The sequence below is a fragment of the Scardinius erythrophthalmus genome (assembly GCF_964197995.2).
Source record: "Scardinius erythrophthalmus genome assembly, chromosome: 12".
Classification (NCBI taxonomy): domain Eukaryota; kingdom Metazoa; phylum Chordata; class Actinopteri; order Cypriniformes; family Leuciscidae; genus Scardinius; species Scardinius erythrophthalmus.
The window spans coordinates 39,455,079-39,480,277 of NC_138232.1; the positions used below are offsets into that span (position 1 = coordinate 39,455,079).

At 36.9% G+C, this 25,199-nt stretch overlaps 1 protein-coding gene across 3 annotated transcripts in view; it reads right to left on the bottom strand.

Annotated features, from left to right (window-relative positions):
• The window catches only part of sema5bb (sema domain, seven thrombospondin repeats (type 1 and type 1-like), transmembrane domain (TM) and short cytoplasmic domain, (semaphorin) 5Bb), a 68,269-nt gene extending 43,788 nt beyond the window's left edge, over positions 1-24,481 (bottom strand). For 2 of the 3 annotated variants that reach the window (XM_081380860.1, XM_081380862.1), the window contains exons 1-2: positions 24,371-24,481; positions 2,275-2,348 (exon numbers count right to left, since the gene is read on the bottom strand). In XM_081380860.1, the coding sequence (XP_081236986.1) occupies positions 2,275-2,294 (20 nt within the window). In that variant the 5' untranslated portion in view covers positions 2,295-2,348; positions 24,371-24,481. Of the gene's footprint in view, positions 1-2,274; positions 2,349-7,048; positions 7,096-24,370 lie in introns of those variants that run through there. The other variant, XM_081380861.1, reaches the window with a different exon arrangement.
• Positions 24,482-25,199: the final 718 nt, after the last annotated feature.

The window sequence follows — 25,199 nt, forward strand, 5'->3', positions numbered from 1 at the left end:
GCCAGCAACCTTTACCAACCAAGAGCCAACGCCAACCTGAGATACACGATCCAAGCTGTGAATTAGCAGTTCCAATCAAGCAGTTCCACGGATATTTGTTGTATCTCTGAAAGTGTTTGCCTTTTCAGATGTGTCCCTTGTTTGCTATTTTTTGCCCCAAAACCTTCCACTCCTTCGCTGTCTCTGCGTGAAAGCCTTCTCTGTGAGACCGGCCAACTATCTGCCAAAGCAGAGGCTCTTTAGCACGTGAATGAAGTCCGTTGAGCTTTACAGGCGCTGTGAGCGAGCACACTCTCCCTCAGCGCTGACCACGGACCCGACACCGGGCAGAATCTTAAACAGCGCCGCAACAAGACCGGCCTTTTATTGTGTCCATCCTCACGCCATTCACGTTTCACTCATTCTCTCACTCTCCCTTTCTCCGTCCATCTCTCGTTCTCTTTGTGCCGTCAACAACGTGAGATTTGTGACAGAAGCATCTGTCTAAACAGAATTGGTGTGTTAAACAGATATAAAATGGAAAAGGAAGGTTTAAATTAACTTCGGGAGCTTGAAACTAAACTCACTGCTTACAGCTGTATGATATTTGCATATTTGTCCCTGAATCGTTGCACATCGAAGGCCGGCCCTGAATAATGGACGTGCAGATCCATGAATTTTCATTATCATGGTTGTTTAGGTTTTCTTTTAGCAATTAATTCTGTGCGGTGAAATAAATCCTACAGCCACTTATTTATATTTATAGCATTTCAAAAGAAAAACTACATTGTTACGTTAGTTAATGCAATAGTCAGTTTAATCCAATGATGAACATAACTTTTATAGCATTTAATAAACTTGGTTTCCACATATACCGATAGTTAACTTCCTAACATTAAATGTTGTAGTTAATGAATCGCATGAAATGCCATTTATCAAATTATCATCAACCAAGATTAATAAATGCTGTAAAAAAATATATTTTTATACATTTAAAGTTATATTAAAAGTATATATACAATATCGTTCAAAAGATTGGGGTCGGTAAGATTGTTTAATTGTTTTTTTTTTTAAGAAATCTGTCATCCTCACCAAGGCTGCATTTAATAAAAAACAATATTATTGTGAAATATTATTATAAATTAAAATACCCGTTTTCTATTGTAATCTATTTTAAAATGTAATTTATTCCTGTGATCAAAGCTGAATTTTCAGCATCATTACTCCAGTCTTCAGTGTCACATGATCCTTCAGAAATCATTCTAATATGATGATTTGCTGCTCAAGAAACATTTATGATTATTATCAATGTTTAAAACAGTTGTGCTGCTTCATATTTTTGTGGAAAACAGTGATGCATTTTTTTTCAGGGTTTTTTTGCTGAATATAAAGTTCAAAAGAACAGCATTTATTTGAAATAGAAATCTTTTGTAGCATTATAAAGTTCTTTAATGTCACTTTTAATCAATTTAATTTGATTTAGAAGACCACAAAGTTACATAATAAAAACATGAATATGATTAAATAAAAAAATTAAACAATTAAAATGAAACTGATTTGAAATTAGTTGAGAATTACAGACGGAACAGAACAACAAAATTAATTGTCATGACAACAAAGACTAATTTTATTACACTGAAATTGAAAAAAAATACTTCAAGACAAGTAAAAAAAACCTGATCTGAAATCAGTTGAGAGAAATAAACAGAACAAGGAGACTGCAATGACAACAAAAACTGATTAACAAATTAAATTGAACAGAATTTAACAGAACTGAAATAGACAGAAGAGGGGAGACAGGCAGACAAACAGACACAAAGAATCAAAATGCAGTGAGTCAGTGACAATATGGACAAAACGGATAAATTCTTGCATAGCAGCTCCATCTATTCAGACAAACACAGACACACTTGAAGTGGTCAATCACACACACACACACACACACACACACACTCACTCAGAGGCCAGCGCCACAGGCTGAGAGAACAAAGAGAATTGGACACACAATGGGGGAGGTCTGGAGATGACGGCCAAACTGTTTATCAGAATACCTCAACAAAGACACGGAGAGAGGGAGGGGACAGAGAGAGACGGAAGACGGGATGGAGCGGAGAGAGGACGAAATTGGAAAAGATACAGGAGGACACGAGGGGAGGGAAGACATGTGGGCAAAATTGCTTCCAGGACAAAAAGAAGAAGGGAAAGCACAGTGCAACAAGATGAAAAGATTCACATAAGTGGATAGTTTTCACCACGGATGGATACATTAGAAAAAATAAAAAAGAGTGTACTCACCAGGAGTAAGGTGTCAGCATGGGCTCATTCCAGAGGAGCGCATCCGATAGACTTCAGATCTGTTTAACAGAATCCTTACAAACAGACAGACAGAGAGAGAGAGAGAGAGAGAGAGAGAGAGAGAGAGAGAGAGAGAGAGAGAGAGAGAGAGAGAGAGAGAGAGAGAGAGAGAGAGAATAATTTTAGTCAGCCTCTCACGGACGAGTAAAGGGGGAGATGAAGGGGCTTCGGTAATGTGTGCAGTGAAGCATTCAGCCCTGTGAAAAACAAACTGTTAACTTTCTCAATGGAGGGAGGCTGCTGGGGGCACGACGGCTGTGCACGAGGGTGTGTGTGTGTGTGTGTGTGTGTGTGCGGCATCTGTGGCGAGCAGACGCGGGTACAGAAAGGGTTAAAATTCCTCTAACTGTTCCCAAACTGAGGCTGGTGCACCTCGGATGCGTACAGCAGCCTCGGTACGCATTTGAACACTGATGCTACACTTAAAAATGTCTGGATGTCACTGCTTTCGTTACAAAACTGTGCTCGAACGCTACACTTTTTTTTCATAAATCCACTAAAAATCTAAAAAAAAAAGACTAAAAACCACACCAGATCAAGTCTCCTTAAGATCCCACAGGTGTCCTATGTCCTATTTATACACTACCATTTAAAAGTTTGGGGTCTGCAAGATTTTTTAATGTTAAAAATACAGTAAAAACTGTTTTCTATTTGAATATATTTTTTAAAATGTAATTTATTCCTGTGATCAAAGCGGATTTTTCAGCATCAATACTCCAGTTTTCAGTGTCACATGATCCTTCAGAAATCATTCTAATGGTTTCTTTTTATTATTAACGTTGAAAACAGTTGTGCTGTTTAATATTTCTGTGGAAACCATGATCAATTTTTTTTCAGGATTCTTTACTGAATTGAAAGTTCAAAAGAACAGCATTTATTTGAAATAGGAATCTTTATATCTTTACTGTCACTTTTTATCAATTTAATGAGTCCTTGATGAATATTAATTTCCTTAAAAAAAATCTCACTGACCCAAAAAGTCGTCCATCATCACTATATTCAGAAGAATCCTGCATTATTTTACATGGCCAGCAAAAATCTTTGTGAATAATTAGTGAATATTTAACAGCCTTATATAATATATCAATCTTAGATGCTGTATTTATTTACATAATTTGACATGAATAAAAAAGCAAGGCTGTCCGGTACAGAAGCACAGTCTGTTCAAATGTCTAAACATAAAATGTCTTTAACTCTGTCTAAAGTGACCTCAAACCTCAAAACAACGCAATTACAACCCATTGAACAGACGTCTATCCATCACAGCTCATTTTCATGCATGTCAAATTACATATGCCATCTTCCCTGACTAAGCTCCACAAAAAATATCTGGTAAATGTTCTGCTTAATAAGCATACTTTTTTCCTTAAAATAAATGCCATTTGGGTTAGTACTTCGTTATTTAATGCAGTTCCACTCAGGAATGTTAAAGTGTGACTTCGGTGTCTTTTTGGGACAATTTAACATGAAACCTTTGCTCACACATAAGCTGAGAACAGCACTTTTGAGAAGCAGTGGTCTGGTTTCTGTGGCAACAACACCCCTCCCCCCACGACATCCCATAATACAGCTGTAATTTTCTTTTCAGTCAATTCAGATTTGACATTTCACAGTGATACTAGGTGAAAAGAGATCAAGAAACATGTTCAATTCCCTCTATCATTATTCCGTTTCCCTCCATCTCCAACACAATACGCAATGGGGCGGTTGATTTCGAATTCAAATTTTGCACGACTTCCTCTTGAGACCAACCAATTCACTCACTCATTCATCCATTCATTTGTAGCTCCATTCAACTCGTCGTTTAATTCAGCAGACTGAAATTACATGTTCATTCATTTATTCTCTGAGGTGAATGAGGGAAAGGATGATATTTTATGCAGGAGTTGTGCTGGATCCACAACATGAAAAGTCAACAAAGTCGAAAGATCTCTCATCTCTAATCCAGCAAAATCACTACTTTCTGCTTTACTGATTTCACCAGAATGTCAACAAGCTTGACGAGGAAGACCATAATGATTTGCTGCTGGACAGCATGGCTTTGCTCGTTCACCAGCTTGACCAGCACTAACCAGATTTAACCAGCACCAATCCAGTACTACTTGAACTAGCATAAACAAACCACCAAACTTCTAAACCAGCAAAATCACAATAGCTGACAAACTCAACCAGCAAGAACCCATTGCTTTAGAATGACCTGAAAGACAATGTTTTTTTGTTTGTTTTTTGCTGTTGGACAGAATGGCTTTGCTTGTCCACCAACAAGACCAGGGCATTACCAGCACCAAACCAGTACTACTTAACTCTAAACCAGAATAAACCAGCTCCAGATTAGTACTAACCAACATAAACCAGCCACTAAAGTTCTTAACCAGCAAGATCACATTAGCTGACCAGCTTAACCAGCAAGAACATTCTGCTTTACTCATTTAACCAGAAATTCAACAAACTTGACGAGGAAGACCATAATGTTTTTCTGTGGGAGAGCATAGCCTTTCTCATCCAAAAGTTTGACCAGCCCCAATCCAGTACTACTTAACCCTAAACCTACCAGAATGGACCAGCATAAACCAACCACCAAACTTCTAAACCAGAAAAATCACAATCGCTGACAAACTCAACCAGTAACAACCTGTTGCTTTAGCTTGACCTGAAAGATCATGTTCTTTTTGCTGTTAGACAGAATGGCTTTGCTTTTCCACCAACTAGAGCAGCACTGACCAGCCATAACCAGCATCAAACCAGTACTACTCAACTCTAAACCAGGATAAACCAGCTCCATATTAGTACTGACCAGCATAAACCAGCCACCAAAGTTCTAAACCAGCAAGATCACATTAGCTGACCAGGTTAACCAGCAAGAACATTCTGCTTTACTCATTTAACCAGAAAGTCAACCAACTTGACCTTTTTTAGCTGGAAAATAACTTTATTAAAGAACCGCTATAAAGCCAAAACAATCTTACCTTAAATTATACGCTTATCTCTGTAAAGCTGCTTTGAAACAATCTACATTGTTAAAAGCGCTATATAAATGAAGATGACTTGACTTGACTTGACAACCATAATGTTTTTCTGTGCGACAGCATGGCTTTGGTCATTGACCAGCTTGACTAGCACTAACCAGTGCCAATCCAGTATTAACCCTAAACCAGTATGGACCAGCATAAAACAACCACCAAACTTCTAAACCAGCAAAATCACAATAGCTTAACTACTTAACCAGCAAGAACCTGTTGCTTAATCTTGACAAGAATTTTATTTTATTTATTTTTTTGATGTTGGACAGCATTGGCTTTTCTTGTCCACCAGCTAGACCAGCACCAAACCAGTACTACTCAACTCTAATCCAGAATAAACCAGCTCCAGATAAGCACTAACCAACATAAACCATCCACCAAACTTCTAAACCAGAAAAGAAAAAACCTTAGCTGACCAGCTTAACCAGCAAGAACCTTCTGCTTTACTGGTTTAACCAGAAAGTCAACCAGCTTGACAAGGAACACCATGCTGTTCTGTTGTGGGACAGCTTAGCTTTGCTCGTCCTCCAGCCTGACCAGCACTAACCAGACATAACGAGCACCAAACCAGTACTTCTTAACCCTGAAACAGAATAAACCAGCAAAATCACAATAGCTTACAAACTCAAACCAGCAAGAACCTGTTGCTTTACTAGTTTAATCAATCACGATAGTTGACCAATTTCACCTGTTCTGTTTCTCTAGTGAACAAAATGATTAGGCTGGTTAGCACCAGTTAGACAAGCACCAGACCAGTATTAACCAGCACTAAACCAGCCTGAACTAGTGCCAAAACAACACTAACCAGCATCAACCATTTACAAATCAGCACTAACCTGAATCAGCAGAAATCACCCTGAACCTGCATGGAAATTCATGTTGTTTTATATGAAACAATATGATGAAACAAAAATACATCAATAGAATAGAATAGAATAGAATAGAATAGAATAGAATAGAATAGAATAGAATAGAATAGAATAGAATAGAATAGAATAGAATAGAGAGAAACAAAAATACATCAATAAAATAGAATAGAGAAACAGAAATACATACAGAATGACCAACTAATTTATCTTATCAAATCCCAAAGAAGAGGAATATTATTAAAACAAAAGAGTTGTACAGTATGTTAGCGTTCAGAATCAAGGTAGTCTGGTGTTAATTAGTGCTTGCTCCGCCCCTTGCGGGTGTGTTCCCTCTCGAGGGGTTCACTGTGAACATGTCATGCCTGAACAGATGCCAGTATCTTAAGTCATGCTAGAGCACTGGATGAAGAAACACAAAACAGATTTAGCCAACATGATCTCATTGTGAAATGCATGACTTATACTGTAATCATCTCAGTTGAGCACACATTTCTGGACACTTTTTTCGTTCTACTCTCTATTTCTCCCAATGATTTAACTTGATTCTTACAAATCATTCTTTATAAACACATGTCGTATGCTGGGTATGTGCCATACTCTTCTCTGCAGGCACTGAATGTGGGTGTTTGTGAAAGAAAGTTGGATTGAGGAAATGAGGTAAAAATTTTGGGACGCCAAGTCAAACTCAAAATGAATTAAAAATAAAAAGATTATTTCTGTCAAATATAAAGTCGCAGTGTTTGAGCACACCGTTTTTCAAGGACAAGAGTACAGAGGTCTTTTGGTTTATGTATTTTGGGTTATTTTAGCTCATGTTATGTGCACCTCACAGGACTGGCTGTTCATTCCCGAACTCCTGTGGTTAATCTGATGGTTGCGATCACAAGAAGTCCACAAGACAGCATCAGGGGACCACTTGGTTTAGTCCATCTCCTCTTTGAGGAACTCATGATGAAGACCCATATGCAAGGTGAAAAAAAAATACATATTATGGGATAAATAACTCAATTGAAATAACTTGTGTTCAAGACAACAATGAGATTAAAGGGAGAGCAAATGAAGAGTTTTGTTGAAGTTTCATGCTTAGATGTGTTAGTTGCATTTCTCAACTAGAGGTTCAGAGGAGATCAATAAAAATTACAGAGATCTCAATATGCATTACCTTGCATATTGACGTTTCGCATTATTAGAAATCATTTTCAAATTGGTATTTTTGTCTTGTTTTCTCATCAAAACATCATTAAAAAAAGAAAAAATTATTTAAAATCCATTGTGAATGAAAGAACTGCAGGGGGTTTGAGCACTGATGAAAAGCTAATAATAAATGAAATCATTAAAAATGCAAAATGAGAATTTTTTGAATAAATGCAAATCAAGATTAAAACACTTGATAGAAAAAGATAAAATATTGTATTTGTTTGTCTGACCATTAACCAACATCAGAGAACTATGAACAAATGTTGTTGAATTATTGAAACCTTAACTCTCAGGGGAACTTCAAGTAGGTCAAATGGGTTTGGCAGACAAAAGTTTGGGAATCCCTGACATAAATTATTGACTACAGATTTGTTTTTAGAAAATATACCTACTATTAAGTTTCTAACCAAAATGAATAAATACAACAACATTTAGTAGTATAAAAGAAGAAGAGTAATACTGACAAGACTAAAAACAGTTTTTGCAGTGCATTGATTTTATAGATCTATAATCTTGAATGTCAATGATTGTCTCATTTGCATCTATATTTATTTCCCCTAAGGTGAAACATCCCAAATAAAGTAGATACGTAAATAAAACTGTGATCTCCTTTAAGTCTCCTGTGAGAGAGCAACTGTTGAGCAATAAAATCATCCTCCGGAGAGCGACCAAAACAAAAACAGGAGGAGAAAGTGAATGATGGTGCGATTTAGAGAATCCTTCAAGCCTCAGGTGGGATTCAGTCAGGTCTGATCTCTCTGCCAGAGAGGAAAACACTCTCCTGAGACACAGAGATGTTCACGTGGTAACTACTACTACAGCCTATGATTCCTCCGAGGCGGAGAGAAAAAGACAGGAGAGAAGAAAAAGATGAGAGAAAATAACAAGAATGAAGATTCCCCTGTCAGACAAAACAGAAAGAGTGGTTGATCTCCACACAAGAGCATTAATAAAGTACATTAAATCCAAATAGAGAGAAAGAGAAACAGGATGAGACCTTAATTTAACTTTTTATTCACTTTAAGTTTATATTTTCTCCTGGGCTGTAACTCTGAAATCCCAACTTGATCAGTCACGTGTTACACAACTGACGACATGAAACATCAACGACTTCAAACCTGAATCAAGGCTTCTTTGTGCACTAGTATTCACAACATACACAGTCAAACAAACGTCCCAAAAACATGTCAAATATTTTGCGTAGGCCAATAATAATGACACAAGGACCAGATTGTCCATTAATATGCATTGCCACCAATGTAGAGCTGCAACATAACATTGACAAATTCGATGATAATCAATAATCGACAATGGTTTTGATTATCGATTAATTGCATCTGTTCACTGTGCACGGGAAACATCCAACGGTCATGTCACTTTAATGACGCATTTCCATGGACAAAACATTTCTGAAATATGGTGGAGAACACACACTGAGCTACAGCGGGAAAAGGGCAAGAACGTTTCCCTAAACTTGAGTGTCATATTAAGCACCTCAACTAAAAGTGTCGAGTTTTATGCAACTTGCCCTTTCATTTGCTTTGATGGATGCATGTGCCGTTTAATGCGTTTGAGACACGATTTCCTCTGTTGTATCCTTATCTGTAAATGTTTAAAAGTCCACAAATATTTCCACTTTCCGTTAACCTTCACAGACTTCAGCATGTACATGCAACCAGACGGCAGCAATAATTATGACTAAAATATTTCTTGTTAGACATTAACTCTTTCCCCGCCAGGGTTTTTAATCATTTTCATCAGAGTTTCATGGCCCCCTGAATATTTTGTTGTATGAATATCTGAACATGCAAGATATAAAACCAAAGAGCAAAGCCTCTGATTTTAGTTTTATCCTATGCATTCTTTTTTTATCACACTTGAATGTGGGTAATTTCATAAAAAAAGCAACATTCTGAACAAAAAAAAAACAAAAAAACTTTTTTTATTATTCAAAGACTACTACATCATGCATAAGCAATGCTTCTATCGATTGTTTCTGTTTCTTCTTTGCCTGTGTTTTGATCAGGAGATTCTGTACTCATTCAGAAGTTGCGTGATAGCTTCCCGTATAACAGTGAAAACAAGGATAGACGGAAAATTCCGTCAATGGCAGGGAAGCATTGTCTCATAAATTACGGAAATATCCGTCAATGGCAGGGAAAGAGTTAAAGGTGCTGTATGTAATTTTTTTTTTTTTTACTGTACTAAAGCATAAAAATACCATGATTTGTTTGTAGAGATTTAGGAAACACGCTAATTTCAAAAACTTGATTCTCAGAAAAGCAATGCTACAGCCAATTATTCTACTTTGAAATGTGCGTTCAATGTCGGAAGGTCTGTGTGATCCCGCCCACTGCCAGTTTATCCAATAGTGTTTCGACACCTCGGGTAGTCAGTTGGTCGAACACAGGGTATTGCAGCCATGGAAGCCAGCAAATGAACTGGGTCAATTGCAGTGGTTCTCAAACTTATTTTTTGGTGCTCTTCTATGGTGAGTAACTTCTATGTCGGGCTTGTTCAGACGGTGTTGAAGTCAATGTTCTGAAAAAGAAAGAGATTCAGTGGAATTGACCCTTCGCAGGGAGTTTGATTGACAGGCGATCTGACCAATCATAATCTGCCATTTTTGTCTGACAAAGCAGTCAGGACAGTTAGTAGATTACGTTGGAGGATTTGAACTTGAAAAACTTTGTTCTTTGTTCTTTAATGTTTATTTGAGGCTATAAATTACCTAGAAGGAAGAGATGATCGGTTCACGAGCAGCTTTAACTGAGGCTCTACAGCGATCTATCAGACACATTAAAGAGCCACAAACCGGTATTTATTGTTTAAATTTCTTTAAAAAATAACCAAATTTCAAAGCTGAGACTTTGTTTCATATCAAAAGTAACCTGGTCTGTCCTGTCTGTCAGCGCGTTGTCAGTGTCCTCTCTGCTCCGCGATGTATTTCCACTGTGTGAGAACATGGTGTGGTGTGAGAGCGGCATGGCTGTTTTCATCCAATTAATCAATTTGTCAAAAAAATAATCTGCATATTAATCGATTATCAAAATAATCACTAGTGTCAGCCCTGCACCATTGTTCTTGCACCAACTAAGTGACAGAGTGAAATGCCAGTCCTGAAACCAGATGGCTGATGGGAGAAAAGAGCACAAGGCCCAGCCTGACCTGTCGGACACGACAAACATGACAGCAATTACCCGCGCACATAGATCATACCCCGCATCTCAGGAAGAAGTCGACGGCCCCTTCAAGGGTCCACCAGAGCCCGGGAGACTAATAGCTCTGCTGTTCTGACATTTTCTTAACCTTTAAAGCCATCAGCCAGAGCACCATTCATCTTCCTTTGCAACGCTCCAAAAACAGACAAAACAGTGAGACGCCCCAGTAGAAAGAGTTATGTTAAACCAATTTCAGTAGGATTGAGACAAATGTGGACTGGGAAGGTGAACGTGCGGTGAAGAGCAAGCAAAATAACCTCAGTTGCACAGATACTATTCATTCAGAGCAATTTGGGGTACACTAATAGTAGGGACCGTCCCCTCCAGGGGCGAGCTGGGGTTAAGTGCCTTAATTAAGAGCATTACAATGATTGGAGATTTCAGAAACTCTACAGTTCATGGGTCACATGACCTGGGATCGAACTCACGATGTTTGGGGCTATTTGAACGTCATGAATACAGCGCTGTTTTTCCTCCCAATGAAAACAGATGCAGAGTTTTCCTGCCCTCGCTCACACTAAACTTAGTGTTCTTATGCACATAGGAAACTTTATGTCACATTTGGAAGGGAAAAAATGGCCTGGGAGTATGATTCACATCTTATTTAAAAGAACAGTTCGCCCAAAGTAAAAATTCTGTCATCATTTACTAACCCTCATGTCGTTCAAAGTTCATATGACTTTCTTTGGAGATGCTCTGAAGAACATTTACACGACTCTTTTGTGCAATGAAAACACACCGTGACCAGGGGTTGTCAAGCACCACAGAAGTATCATAAAAGTAGTGCATATAACATGAACACTATATTTCAAGTCTTTTGAGGTAGATTTGTAAAATAAACTGAATTTTAATAAATAATTAAATTATTTTGTGTAGACAAGATATGCAAGATTTGACATCGATGACGTCAAACGTCAGGAAATTAGCAGATGTGACATATCTCTAGTTATTATAGTTAACTAAAATGGGGGGAAAAGCATTTCATAAAATATTTTAAAAAGATTATTTCAGCTATGATTGCCAAGTACACATTTCCTATTTTCATTTTGTTTAATTTAATACTAAAATAAATTCAAATGGATTTTTTTTGTAATAATAGACATTTAAAACAAAACTAGTAATAAATATGACAAAAAACACACAACAGAGTTACTAAAACTTACAATACAATTAAAATAAATCAGAAAATTTAAAAATAAAACTAATTCAAAACATTACCAAAATCTCAGTGATATTAAAATAACAGTCTGTTCGACAGAATAAATAAAAATGATGCCAGAATAATCATGTTACGATAAAATATTAATTTAAATCTCATGCAGCATGTTCATTGTGCAAGAAATTCTTAATCAACTATTTATTTCACATTGCTAGAAAACACAACTCATCTCTGTGGCTTCATCACACACCACCACAATGTCAAAACAACTCACAAATTAATATGGGAATACCTACGGCAAAAGTGTGAATCTCGACCACAGAGTCGAAAGTTTCACTGCAATTCACACTCTGACAGCAGTCGATAACATCTGTAAGGAATGCATTAGACACGTTTAGAGTTAAACTATAGCTCTACAACACTTACAGTGCAAATAAAATACTTAATAAGGCAATATATAAAGCTCGATGAGGCAAATATTAAGCCAGAAGGTGTTTTAAATCCTTTAGTATATTTCCAGGTAGTACTACTAGTGGCTAGGGTGTTCTGGTTTGGTTACTAGGGCATATCTATGGTATTCTGGTCATGGCTTGTTTACATAGGCTACTTCAATATAAATCTGTGGGAATTTATTTATTTTTTACCTGGTGGATGATGAAATTTGTAATGGGCTGTTCACACCTGGGATGATAAACTGTAACAATAGAATAGAGAAGTCACAACTATACCAACAATGAGACCGAGGAACGATACTGCTGGAATCACTTTCAGAGCATTTTTTCCATCTGATTAACGGTAAAAACATTGACAGCCAATCAGAATCCACCTGACAATAAAGAGCTCAAACATTTAGACTGGCAGACGGCAAAACTGCAGCGCATGGTTATAATAAACTGAATGTTATTGACGCTAATGTAGTTGTCGTTATAAATATCATTGTTGTTATCTTTCTTGGTGTGAACAGGCCTTGTGTCAGACAATTTGATATGTCCATCATAGCACTAATAATCTGGGATTTTAAGGACTTAGAGTTAAGTTTAAAGGGTTAGTTCACCCAAAAAAGAAAATTCTGTCATTATTTACACACTCATGTCTTTCCAAACCCGTAAGAGTTTCGTTCAACTTCGGAACACAAATGAATCTGAGAGATTTCTGTCCCTCCATTGACCGTCTATTTGTCCCTCCATTGACGCAACTACCACTTTCAAGACCCAGAAAGGTAGTAAAGACATCATTAAAGTAATCCATGTGACTCCAGTGGTTTAACCTCAATTTCATGAAGTGATGCGAGTGCTTTGCGCAAAAAAATATTTCCAACATCTCCAACTTAAGTTCAGAAATCTCTCAAATTTCATCAAAAAGATCTTCATTTGTTTTCCGAAGATGAACGAAAGTCTTACGGGTTTGGAACGATAGGGTGAGTAAATTATGAAAATAATCATTTTTGGGTGAACTAACCCTTTAAGGGTTTGTTAAAACTCTGCCTAAGCAAACGTAATTAATAATTACCCATAACGTTCTAACATATATATTATAGATTTTTTTTAGCTACTCCCAATAGGGTAAGTAGCATAACTTCATTTGTAAAGCACCCTTGAAAACAAATGTTTACATAACACTTCACAGGAAACATGCACTCTAAGATTCACATGCATATGGAAAGTGCAAAAAGCAAGCAGGTCCCCCCAAAATTTTATATGCAAATTAGATTTTTGGTATTTCCCATTTAAGGCAGTAGCTTAAAAAAAACCTCTACACTAACCAAATGGATTGACAGATAGGGAGAAAGAAAGCTACCGTGCCTTACATAAACACTTTCCTCTTGAAAAAGACCTGCTTGTTTGACTAACCCAGAATCGAGGTGCACAGACCCCCATAAAACACAACACACCCCACCTCGGCCAGAGGCATCAATGACTCTCTTGTGCCGGACAGAGGCGTCACTGTGCGGCCGGGGCCTTGGGAACAGCAATATTTGCTTTAATATTTAAAACATTTAGCTTGACCCAGCCATTTCACACAAGCTTGGCAGTGTCTCGCTGCAAGAGCTTCTGTGGTTTTCTCCAATCAGCTTCTCACAAACGACCCCTAACAACACAGATCCTCCGGCCCAATTCATGCATTCACCGTCTCAACCGATATATGGAAAACCCCCAGTTCCTCATCACAGGTGTGGGTCTCCATCCAGTTTTTCCCCAATCCATCTTTTCTCCATCCTCCTTCCACTTCCCGACCACAAGCGATGCCAGCTGAAGTGGAGAACAGTGGCGCTAGTATAGGGTGATGTGTTTTCGGTCTAACCTGAGGTTTAGAGCTCAGCTAGTGGTTTAGATTACTGTAAAAGAATGCTGAGGTTGGAAGAAAGAAGAGCAGGTGAGGAGGAAGAGAAGCAAGAGAGGGTATATTAGACACTATACACACACTTATTCTGTAGAATTGTTATTAGCAGTAAAACAGTTAAAGGCACACTGAGATTTTTGGATTAAAATATCCAAAAACCATTAGAACAATGTTGTATATTTTGTTGATTTGTGTCCTTACATTATCCCAAACGTTTCTAAGAATGTTTACGGCCCGTGTCCGTGCGTGGCCTATCAGTAGGCGCGTTTCCATTACAGATTTGCGCAAAAAATTTGCGATTTTTTCTAAATGTCGACAAAAAACTATTGTGAAATGACGGCGTTACCATTAACCGATGTTATGCGACTAAACTTAATTTTTTTCTCGCGCGATAAGTCATACCAATAATCATGGCAACAGACATTGGTAGGTTTATGTATATCTCAGCCACCGCACTGGCCATTATTATTAATCAAAGGAGACGTAGGCCTATGTGTGTTGTTATCCAATCATTAATGGCAAGGAAAGACCCTTATACTTGAGAGCATATCTGCTTCAAGGTCTTGATTGTGGCATTTCTTTGAGGTTTAGAAGTATTCCTGTAATTCTTCTGTCTTTTATGTATTTAATAAAGAACTCTGTGTCGTATTCAGTCCAAACATACCGCGTCGTCTACGTCAGGTGACTGTAAATGCAGTTTTCCATTGCAGTTTTGCAAAATATTTATTTTTCGAATTGCCTGAAAAACCACCTCATGCGAGTGTAAAAACTTTTTTGCGATAAATGGGAGTTTTTGCGAAATTGACGTGTTTCCATTGAGCGCATTTTCAATTCGCAATTTCAATTTGCGCAATTTGAAGACTAATGGAAACCTTACCTTACCTTACCTTCGATTTTCGTTTTTATTTAGTAGAAATTATTAGCAGTAGAAGAGTTAACAGCTATTATTAGTAAAGACGCTGCTACCAAACACTCAATCATCAATTATTCCTTACTTCTTACTCTAATTCTTTCATTGATTTATACTTTCCTCTTTTTTGGAGCTCAACAGCCCTTGTTCACCAAAAAGTCTTACATTTTAAATCAAATCTTACCAAACGTATTTTGTCTTGTTCTACGCAGATATTTTCGCTTGTTTTAAGCTTAGGCCTATAGGCTAATTAAATGGTGGAATTACTGTATTTTTTCCCCCACTGTAATCAACAAAAATTACCATTTCTAGGATAATTATGGTTCTAATTTGGTTCAGTCTTCACTGACTTGATTAACCTGACCTCAACCTTTACTGTGGCAGCTTCACTTAAACCCAATCATGCACTAACTACTTTATATTAAAAGCACACCTGCTATGTTACACACACACATAACTGTTCAACGCAGAGATAAGTCTAGCAAAACTCACAAATCTTGTCCAATTCCTTGTCCAAAAATAATAATAATTGTAGTTTCGTAAAACTATTTATATGTTGCCACAATTTATATTTGTCTACAAAGCTAATTTCAAACATTTAGGCATAAGTCTTTAAGATCATGAGAAACACAGATTCAGTCAGGTAATGTTGGGCTGGTACCGTAAGTGCACTCTAGCGGTTTCTTTTTTCGTATACTCAAGTTTCTTGATAATTGCACATCTAGCTGAACAATTGAATGAATAATACATTCTGATTGCACTGATCACATCTTATACCTTATTTTGAGTCCCAAGCATAATCATTCTCTACGTTGTTCCACATGAATATTTACCAGGGTACTCATGCATAGTTCTGTAGGAAGCATATTCATTAACTTTAGTAGTTTTAGTGTAAAGCAAAACAATGACCTTGATAAATGAGTTGGCACGGAGGCATTGACTACTGATCACGTTCATGTACACTGCAAAAATTCAAATCAATTGTCCTGTTTTTAAGAAAAATTTCCTAAATGTCCTTCACTTCAGAAGCTACCATTTCATAAAGCATTTTTAAGAGATTACTGAATATTTTATTTAGACAAACAATTTTTTTAATGATATTACAGCCATTTTCCATACAATGAAAGTTAAAAAAAAAAAGTGACCAGGGCAAGTCATGATGGCAAAATGAACTATAACAGTATCATGAAAGACTTTTATATTTATATATACAGAACTATAATCCTCTGTGTGAGGTCAAGAGAGAAATTTACGTGGTTTATGAGTAGAAATTATACTTTTATGTTGCTTTTTTGTCATATTTGGAGATTGACAGCACCAGAAATATTGGGCTTTCACATGTTTTAAGCAAAACTTCACAAAATGTTTTGAATTACTGCCATTTTTCTAGAAATGAGCATTAAGGCGTACAGTGTGAATATAGCAGTATTCTGGTCTCTGGTTTATAACTATTTAAATACTGTAATGTAATTTATTTCCAAGTGAAACCTGACCAGTATAGACATATTATTACAAAGACAATTTTTTTTCTTGAAAATATTTTGTTACTAATTAATTTTTTTACAACATGACCAGAAAAAGAAGATACATCTAGTAATTTAATTAATTTATTTAATACTTAGAGTTTTATACTTAGAGTTTCCCCAAAATATATCTATTAAACAGCACAACTGTTTTCAACATTGATAATAATCAGAAATGTTTCTTGAGCACCAAATCAGCATATTATAATGATTTCTGACAGATCATAAATTACATCAATATGCAATATATTAAAATAGAAAACTGTTTTTAAATTGTAATAATTTTTCACAATTTTACTGTTTTTGTATTTTGGATCAAATATATGCCAGCCTTGGAGAGCATATGAGGCAAATGTAAAAAAATATTTTAAACGGTAGTGTATAATGTTAATATATAATGTTTCTAACATATATATTCTTTTAAAACAACCATTATCGTTGAAGTTTAGCTTCAAGCTTAAAGTTGACTGGTCCATTTTAGTGAACAATTTGAGGTGCAGGTTCAACTTCAAAGTTTCCTGCGAAAACAATCTCAAGATATTGTGTCGGCGATATATGGTGTTACAGTTTTTAATCATACCTTCAAATCCACACCTCATTCTAATTCAGATTCCCTTCTATTCACCTGAGAAGAGTGGACATCCACTTCAAGGAAATTCTCCTCAAGTCTTGTGTCTTGTGCCCTGAGCTCAGGGCATTTCTGATTGATTCCACATAAAATAAGTGTGTCTGGGACAGCTAATGGACTGGCAGCTGCTGAATGATAATTTAAATCAAGACACCAGGGTTCGGCTGGCTCTCTGAAACAACCTTGAGGTTACGAACACTTTCAGAGAGCAAGTTTTCCTCCATGTCCTTGTCCAACTCTGCAAGGTTTGCGTTTCTCAAATTGCACACAGTCTCCACTCTAGTGACTTGCCGAAGCCAGACATGAGAGAAACAGAGAGCGAGGGCTGACAGAATGGGGTTGAAGGGTCATGTCGAGGAGACTAATTGAGCTGACAGAGGGAACTCTCTACTTTGGTATCACATTTCAATGGTGACCTGTCAGAATCGCCCAGACTCTACAAGGGTCATAGAGCAACTTTCTGACAGCACCAAGTAAACTTTTTAGTTTAAAGGTTCTTGCTAGTGACGCTTGCGTTAAAGCTACAATATGTAAAAAAACAATTTGCAGCTAGGGGTCGCTAACCTCTTACAATAACAAATGTGTAGATTGATGACGCAGTGAATAAGCGGAATCATGGAACTTGCTGTCATGCTCATGGATCTAATAATGTTTATGGATGAGTGAAAACATTCATGTTTTTTTTTGTGTGTTTTGGTGATTTTTGCCTTTATTGTGATAGGATAGTATAGAGTGGACAGGAAGCGAGGTGGGAGAGAGACGGGGGACGGGATCGGGAAAGGTCCACGAGCCGGAATTTGAACTCGGGTTGCCCGATGCACAACGGCGCTATATGTCGGCGTGCTGACCACGAGGCTATCGGTGTCGACAACATTGATGTTTTTTAACACGACTGTGGTATGAAGCAGGGCGTGATTGCTAATAGAGACAGATATCAGCACTACATGCGAGTCCTGCGGATATAAAGGAATGAGGACATTTCCTTCTACCGAACTAACTCACCCGCAAGAGCTGAATTACTACCAACTAGGCTTGGGCGGTATTGGAATTTTGATACCGTCAAACCTCCTCCCTATTTTACCTGGTATACGGTATTACCGTGACTAATTAAAAATTATGACATAATGGGCTCAGATGGCGTCACCAAACTGTTGGCTTGTGCCTACACCGTTCAGAAACTGAATGCCAGATCAAAAAAAATAAAAAAAAAATAAAATCAAGCCGTGCACGTTGTGTCTGAGTCCGGCCGACGCAGGCCCGGAGTGGGTAATCGGGAGAATCGGGAGTATTCCCGGTGGGCCGCTTCACTTTTGGGCCGGTCGAGGAATTTTTTTTTATTATTTTTTTTACATTTCAATGTCACATTAGTTACATTAGGATACACACGTTCCGCATTCTGCCACCACAGCGCGCAACTCAGCATGGGTTGTACCATGTGAGGGAGTTCTCCCCTCCCCTCCTATAGAAATGGTTGGGTCCATAGCCCGTCTTTTCAAAACGTTTTCTCAGAGAGGCTACCGCGGCTCCGCCGGCGCCTACTGATAGCTGGGCCGGCCGTAACGGTACGCGTCAGGGAGGATGGATGGGAGGAAGAGGCCAGGAGGTAAGCTATGGAAGCTTTGTTTCCGCCACAGAATAAAACATTTTAAAAGATAATTGCGACTTTTTATCTCGAGTTTACATCTGGCAATTCTGACTTTTTTTCTCAGAATTGCGAGATATAAAGTCAGAATTGCCTGAAATAAAGTCGCAATTGCGTGTTAAAAAGTCAGAATTGTGAGATATTAAGTCAGAATTGCCTGAAATAAAGTTGCAATTGCGTGTTATAAAGAATTGTGAGATATAGAGTCAGAATTGCGTGATATAAAGTCGCAATTGCTTCTTATAAAGTCAGAATTGCAAGATGTAAAATCAGAACTGCCTGAAATAAAGTCGCAATTGCTTATAAAGTCAGAACTGCAAGATATAGCTCAGAATTGTGTGATATAAAGTCATAAAACGTGTTATAAAGTCACAATTGCGAAATATAAAGTCAGAATTGCGTGATAAAGTCGCAATTGCTTATAAAGTCAGAACTGCATATAGAGTCAGAATTGTGTGATATAAAATCATAAAACGTGTTATAAAGTCAGAATTGCAAATTATAAAGTCAGAACTGTGTGAAATAAAGTCGCAATTGCTTATAAAGTCAGAACTGCAAGATATAAAGTCAGAATTGTGTGATATAAAGTAGCAATTGCGTGTTATAAAGTCACAATTGCGAAATATAAAGTCAGAATTGCGAAATATAACGTCAGAATTGTGTGAAAAAGTTGCAATTGCTTCTTATGCTTCTTATAAAGTCTAAGTGAATTATTATTTAACCTTTACATTATTTGTTAACCCATGGTATTAATACTAACTACACAATAGTACGAGCTGAACTGTTGCTTCATTTATCCAATTTTAAAAAAGTGCTAATTTGGAATTCCACCATGGAAAAAGTGGGCCGGTCTTGGGCCTGAAACTCCCGGGCTGAAAAGTGGCCCCACTCCGGCCCTGGGCCGACGGCATTGTTATTATGAGCCCGAGCCCACCATTATTCAACATAATATCTGTGTGCGTGCAACAAGCAAGAAGTGCCTTCGTAATCCGGTGACGCGTGTCCATTGATTTTTATTAATAAAACTTTTCTGCAAAGATGAAGTTGACGATCGCCATCTCTGTAGTGAACGCGCCTATAGAGAGAAATGCACATCATTGATCAATCAGATTTATTTTCGTTTTGAAATGTTTCGTTTAAAGAAATTGACGATCGCCATCTCCATAGTGAACGATAGAGAGAAATGCACATCATGGATTACAGAGAGTAGGCTAGTCTATTTCTTTTCTTTTCGTTTTGTATGGTTTCGTTTACTGAAATTGATGATCGCATCTCTGTATGAACGCGCCTAGAGAGAAATGCACATCATGGATTAAATAATCAAAGTGGCCTTTTTCTTTTCGTTTTGAATTGTTTCGTTTAAAGAAATTGACGATCGGCATCAATCGTCTGTGAACCTCTGTGAACGCTATAGAGAAAAATGCACATCATGGATTAATCAGAGAGTAGCCTACCCTATATTTCTTTTCGTTTTGAATTGTTTTGTTTAAAGAAATTGACGATCGCCATCTCTGAGTTTTGGTTAATTTATGAGATTTCAATGCAAGTGACCGTGGCATGCCAGCGCCCATCATGTCATGATTATATTAAATCCAGGCAATTTGATTGATGAAAATTTTATTAAAATTAAGATACAATTTATACAAAACGAAATTCGTTTTAAAGAGGCCTTTTACAAAACGAAATTTATTGAAGTGGTCAAATCGTCTGATGCATCCCGATGCATCCCATCTTATTTGTGCTGTTCACTTTTCATAATCAACAAAGATGGAAAAAATAACATTATAATATTTTAACAAATACGAAACTTAATGCGCTTATTTAATGAACTCGAGAACAAAATGCATCCTGGCAGTAGTGAGTGGGTGGTAGTTTCGGAGATGTGACTTTAGGTTAGAGGTGTTTACATCTCTCGCGGTCACCTTTTTATGGCACAATTTACAAATTGCCTCGTCAGTATTTACCGCCTCTCCCTTCTCATTTGGCTGGAACCAAAAATATTACCAAACTGCAACCACACAAGCATTTTTAGACAATAAATAAATTATATATATTATAGGCTATATAAGTGCCGGTAATGACGGTATTGAAACTGATACCGGTGCTATTTTAAGATCCCGCGGTATCCGATATTACCGTAATACCGCCCAACCCTACTACCAACACGTGTCAGTTTATTAGACGAATTAAACTTGTGAGGTAACGCAGCGCTGTTTCACTTGGTCTACACTATCACACTAAACTGGATTTGAGTGTGTTGAAAGTTATAATGTTATTCTATGTGTTAGTTAGTCTGTCTGTATGAGACTAGCAGTAAGCCAGATCAACATTAGAATAACATACTGATCATATTCTAACATTTCATCATGTTGAGCTATATAACATTGATTTGTTTTATGTACATTTGCTCACCTGTCTAATAAAGTACATGCAAGAGCAGGGTCTCTGTCAAGTCAAAGTTCGCCTTGAAGCTCTCTGCATCTCGGAAACGCCACGCCGATATTGATCCTTGTTTTAGTTCTCCTTTTGTCCCAAAGTCTGCTTGCCATCATCCATAATGTTTGAACGAAACAACAACAGCGTGAGCGTGCCGCTATAGACGTAACGCAGTTGCCCACATCTGTCGCAATGGCTACTATAGCAGTACATGCGGAAACCAGGGATAACGCGGATATTACGTCATTTACAGGCGACAAGTGAAAAGGGACGGCACTATTTAAAATTGTGAATTTCTCTGAATTTACAAATGATTGGAAACATTTAGGATAATGTAAGTACACAATTGAAAGAAATATATAACACTGTGCAAGTGGTTTCTGGATATTTTTTATACAAAATTCTTACATATTGTACCTTTAATGAAACAAGTTGTGAAACTATTGATTCATTAAGGCAAGCATCACTAGCGCTATTGCTTAGTAGCAGCAACCACCTGTGTTATTGAATCCCTTTAAATTTATGTAAGCTTCCATTATTTCTAATATTTCTAATAATTAATCCATTCATCCATCTTTCCATCCAACCAACCATCCATCCATCAATCAAATAATCAATCAATCAATCCATCTATCCATCCATCCATCTTTCCATCCAAACAACCAACCATCCATCCATCCATTAATCAAATAATCAATGAATCCATCCATCATCCATCTATCCATCCATCCATCTTTCCATCCAAACAACCAACCATCCATCCATTAATCAAATAATCAATCAATCAATCCATCTATCATCCATCTATCTTTCCATCCATCCATATTTCCATCCAAACAACCAACCATCCATCCATTAATCAAATAATCAATCAATCAATCCATCTATCTTTCCATCCATCCATCTATACATCAATCAATCAAATAATCAATCAATCAAATAATCAATCAATCAATCAATCAATCAATCCATCTATACATCTAGTATTTCTAATCTATCTAAACGTTCAAACTATTTCACACTTAAAGCTACTTCAAACTTTCAGGCTATAGACTTTCTCAAGTCAAAATCAAAATTTGTTCACAAATTTTACTCGCCTAGTTTGACCTATTTTGCTTCCGTTATGTGACATATTTCTTGATATTCAATAAGAGAAATGTTGGACTGAATTTTTTCCTTCAGAAATCGATTGGAGTATAATATATGCACTGATGAATTGTTCACAATAAGGCTAGGAATGGGGTGATGATGATTTAACATCAATTTAAAAATATTTGTTTAGAATTAAAACATTAAATATTAATTGCATAGTGCATACATTTACTAAATGCATCAAAAACTAACCATGAACATTTCTTAAGACATTTAGCCTAAAGCGGGTAAATTTAGGTTTGTTGTCATCATTCGATAGCTTGACTATTGGGTCAGTTCTGTTCATTCATCCCAGCATGAAACATTCATGATTTTGTTCTTGCCGCAGCAATAATTCATGTGACAGACTTTTAAAATGCAGCTCTAAATGTTTGATAACAGCTGGAATGGTGCTCACAGCCATTGGGGAATATGGTAACTGGGGTTTTCTTTATCCGGGTAACCCCTGTACTAACCCAGATTACAGCTGATTACTAGTGAGATGCACACATATTCATTTTAAACCACAGCCGCCGATTAGCATTTGAAAAGCATATACTAATAGCTAAGTTTTACACACATGATGTGATAGTGTGTTTTGTTCAGTCGGATTTTATTCATTAAAAATCACAAATCCCTTATTACCGGTTCTGTCTCCTACACAGCAATGAGATTAAATAGAGAGGAAAAAAAATAGAGTTTCAATGAAGTCTCCTCCTGCCTGAGAAAAAAAAGAGTGCATGAATATCACGTGTCTTTAATAGCGTTTCAGAAGAGATCTCAATAATGTCTCAAAATATGCTCAAATTTTCCAAGAAAACAAAAATCTGAGCTGCTGTAATCACATTAATTTATAGCTCTATCCTCTTACTGCAAGTCAACAATCTCATTTGTATCTTTTTTGCTATGTGAGAAAATTTATTCACACCGTTTAGCAAATGAATGCATTTGAAATTTACAGTCTTTCTCTTCTTGGAAAACAGGTCGTATTTATTGATTAATCATATTTTTGGTCTGTATGGGAACATATACAGTATAAACTGTCCAATAAAAAACCCTATGGAATGGCCGTAACAAAAACTAAAGGCTCCAAATTCTCGTTTGAATAGTAAACAGGAAAGTAAAATGTGCTCCTCAAGACATTTCATAAGGTTTCTTAAGCATGATGGAATGCACTATAACAAATAACTTCAGTACGAGCTGAAGAGGGCCAGGGGACAAATCACATGCAGAGGTAATTATGACAAGGCCAGAGGTTATGCTGTTATTAATGAAAATATGAGGGTGGTTTGTCCAGATGTATGAAAATGAAAGAGTGATGCTGGAACTCTGCATATCACCTAAACTAAAACCAGCTTATGCTGGCAAGATGAAAAATGCCCGTTCATGTCTAGACATACTGATAAAACTACATTTTCAGTGTGCAAGTCATGCCATGGAGAATTACTGATTGCCATTATAAAAGGTCTCCAATTCAAACCATCCAAAAGCCACCTACATAATACTTCAAAACTTAATTAAGAATACAAATAATTTATATGCAGGGTACAACGTTTATTAAGGATAAATTAAACATAAGCATAACAAATGCAGACTAATTATAAATCATGACAGGAGATCAATCCAATACAATGCTTAGAATTATAATAACTGTTGACTCGCTATCGCCCTCTAGTGATCTGGACTTACATTACTATTTACACCACAACAATTACATCTTCAAACAATCAGTGTTATTAATTGTAACGTGAATAAACAGATTTAAAACAGACAAAGCCACAGGCAACCACGTTTTAAAAACAATGAAAAAATTATAACACATCAAGGAGAACAATCTCCTGAAACAACTTTTTCTCAAACTCAGTAACGAGCGTAAGTTATCTTTAATACGCGGTTCTGCTCGTAAACATTGCCACATTCTGCACATTGGCTGTAAGGAAACCCACAGCAATGATCTTACCTCTTCAGCCAGGTGAATCCAGGGGTAGTTTCGGTGTGTGTGATGTTCAGAAGAGTGTGTAAGTGTGAAGGCATATGTGCTCTCGCCGACAGCACCGCCTCACACCGGGACGGGACGAACCAACTACTGATGCTACCGCCTGGCTCATGAATATTAATTAGGTCGTGCTGCCATTGCTCCGTAACTTGCCTATTAGGAAGGTGTCCTCATGAATATTAATGATTTTATGCTGGTGTTGCTTCGAAGCATCCCTATGGCTACGGTTCGGCTTATTTACATAAATAACAAACAATTATAACTAAATTCCCCTCTGGGACAAGAAAACAAAATTCACCCCTGTCAGGATACAAATAAAAGTGCCCTCGGTGGAACAGGCTATAATTTATCTTAAACTATTTAATTACAAATAAATTGTTGTATAATTATTATTATTATAAATGACATATTAATTGTGATTTGTGAAACTGACTATTATTGAAATGTTTGTAATTTATCTAAAAGATTATTTAACAATTTAACAAGCTGGTGAACCATTCATATGGACATTTCTTCAGCACTTGTACCTGTTGAAAATAAACTCTAGTTCACAAAAAATGAAAATTCTGTCATCATTTACTCACCCTACATTTTTTCCAAACCTGTATGAGTTTCTTTCTTCTGCTGAACACAAAAGAAGATATTTTGAAGAATGTTGGTAACCAACAGTTGATGGACCCCCTTGACTTCCATAAATAAATGTTGTCATACCATGGAAGTCAATGGGCCCCATAAACTGTTTGGTTACCCATATTCCTCAAAATATCTTCTTTTGTGTTCAGCAGAAGAAAGA